We start from the raw sequence: 2,003 nt of genomic DNA, 5'->3' as shown, positions 1-2,003 counted from the left end.
GCAGGGAGAACAGGGAGCCTACCCGGAGAAGGCGCGTTCTGGGCCTTGAAGAGGCCGACGACCCCCTTGCCGTGCAGGCCCCCTGAGCGCAGCAGCACGGCCTTGGAGCGTCCGCTGCGCCAACAGACCACCGGGAAGCGGTTCTGGCGGTAGCAGCGGGAGACGCGCTGCAGGGCGTTGTCCTGGACGCTCTGGGGGACGATGAGCAGCCCCGGATAGCTGCGAGGAGGCGGACGTGAGGGGAAAAGCAGGCCAAAGGCACTCTGGACCCACAGCCGGGCGCCCCTGGGCCTTCGGCCTCCTGGAGGCCACCAAACCTGCCGCGCTCACTGCTCACCTGCGGCAGATGGCGTACATGCGGTTGACCGGGGAGATCCGGAAGGGCTCGGATTTCGCGCGGCTCAGGCTGCTGCTCAGCGTGCCCAGCCCCAGGCGCTGGTAGTCCCGGCAGCACGCCCGCTCCACCAGGCTACTCATGGTCATGCGGTCCGAGGGCTTCAGGGCCAAGGAAGGGGTCAGCGTGCTGGGCTCCAGCTCCTCTGACACTGGGGCGGGCCAGGCACACGGGGGTCATTACCCACGGGCTGCCCGGGTCCCTTACCCCTCCACGTGAGGGTCTTCACCCAGACCGCCCACGGCTCCCCACACCCCCACCTGAGATCTCGTCCTCCTGGTCCCCAGGGGGTGGCTGGCCCCGGTGCTCCCAGCTCGGAGGGCTGTACTTCTTCCGGGTGACATACTGCCGCCCAATGGTCCTCTTAGCGTTCTTCATCAAGTTCCGGGACAGGGTCCTGGGGGGGCCCGAGGAGTACAGTTGCAGGGTCAGCAGAGGTGAGGAGATGGACAAGGGGACACACACACAGTGGTTCTGCGAAGGGAAGGTGTTCTGGCCTTGGGGCCCAGCTCCCTACCTGAAGGAAGGACCCTTGTCCTTGGTGGCACGGGGCGGCCGGCCAGGTGTGTGGGCAGAACCCAGGGTGAGCGCGAAGGTGCCCCTGATATCTGGCGGGTACCGCAGCTTGTGCAGCTGCTTGCGGAAGAGCTCAGCGCTGTCAGACCCCACCTCCTCGTCAAAGACCATCTTCAGCAGCTGTGTCAGACATGAGGCCCTCAGAGGCTGGGAGGCCCGTGGGCCTGAGCCCCGGCCACAAAGGCGGACAGGCCTACGGGACGCCCCGTGCTGCATCACTGGAGCTCGGGTGTTTCTAACAGGATGGACGGGTGAGGGCCCTGCGACCAGACAGCCCTGAGAAAGGCGGCTAGGTCTACCGTGGGACTGTGAAGGGCCAGTCTCGCCTCTCCATCCGGTGACGGACACGTCCTGAAGGAGCGCCCCAAGGACAGAGGGTGAGCGGAGGGCCTGCTCCCCAGACTGCATGTAGCCGGAGACTCAGGAACCCAGTCTTTGTGTTTCATCTAATCTGTGTAGGTTTCAGCTGGGCTGGGCTCATGCAGCACGCTCCAGACACGGCCTCTAGGGTTCGGGCCTTGCAAGGTAAACGGGAGAGCCCCAAAAACTGGCACATGGCGCAGGCAGAGGACACCAAGCTAAGACACAGCGACTTCCCTGTAAACTCAGGAATCACAAAGGGCTCAATGCTGGCTCAACGCCCGCTCATGAGAGCAAGACTAGGGCTCAGATGCTGCCTCCTGGAGAGGGCCGCGACTCAGGGGCCCACAGACCCCACCCAACACAGCCCACGCCCCAGCCGACCTGGAAGGTGCAGGAGCGCAGCTGCAGCCCGTCCGGCAGGTACTGGTCACTGGGGGTCTGGATATTAATGCGCTCCTCCTTGGTCAGCGCAGCCACCGGGAAGGAGCGGACCACCACCTGTTCCCCCACTTATAACAAGCCAGGTGCAGAGTCAGGGGGACGGGAGGGGTCGAGGGTCACAGAGTCTCAGGGTCCCAGAGCTATGGGGTAGACCGGGAGGGTGGGGAGGAAAGACAACAGCCTATCTCCCACAGAGACCCTAAACCCCTGAGAAGGGGAGAGGGAGAGG

General features: G+C 64.8%; 1 protein-coding gene across 1 annotated transcript in view; it reads right to left on the bottom strand.

The window, feature by feature from the left end:
- The window catches only part of SBF1 (SET binding factor 1), a 34,848-nt gene that overhangs the window by 13,986 nt on the left and 18,859 nt on the right, over nucleotides 1–2,003 (bottom strand). The window contains exons 25-29 of the mRNA XM_024737390.1: nucleotides 1,715–1,842; nucleotides 912–1,090; nucleotides 655–791; nucleotides 338–545; nucleotides 22–219 (exon numbers count right to left, since the gene is read on the bottom strand). Of these exons, the coding sequence (XP_024593158.1) occupies nucleotides 22–219; nucleotides 338–545; nucleotides 655–791; nucleotides 912–1,090; nucleotides 1,715–1,842 (850 nt within the window). The remainder of the gene's footprint in view (nucleotides 1–21; nucleotides 220–337; nucleotides 546–654; nucleotides 792–911; nucleotides 1,091–1,714; nucleotides 1,843–2,003) is intronic.

The sequence above is a fragment of the Neophocaena asiaeorientalis genome, unplaced genomic scaffold, assembly GCF_003031525.2.
Source record: "Neophocaena asiaeorientalis asiaeorientalis breed wild unplaced genomic scaffold, Neophocaena_asiaeorientalis_V1.1 scaffold242, whole genome shotgun sequence".
In the NCBI taxonomy this organism is placed as follows: Eukaryota; Metazoa; Chordata; class Mammalia; order Artiodactyla; family Phocoenidae; genus Neophocaena; species Neophocaena asiaeorientalis.
Note: the sequence above shows the minus strand (reverse complement) of the source record. Positions and strands in the feature narration are given on the sequence as shown.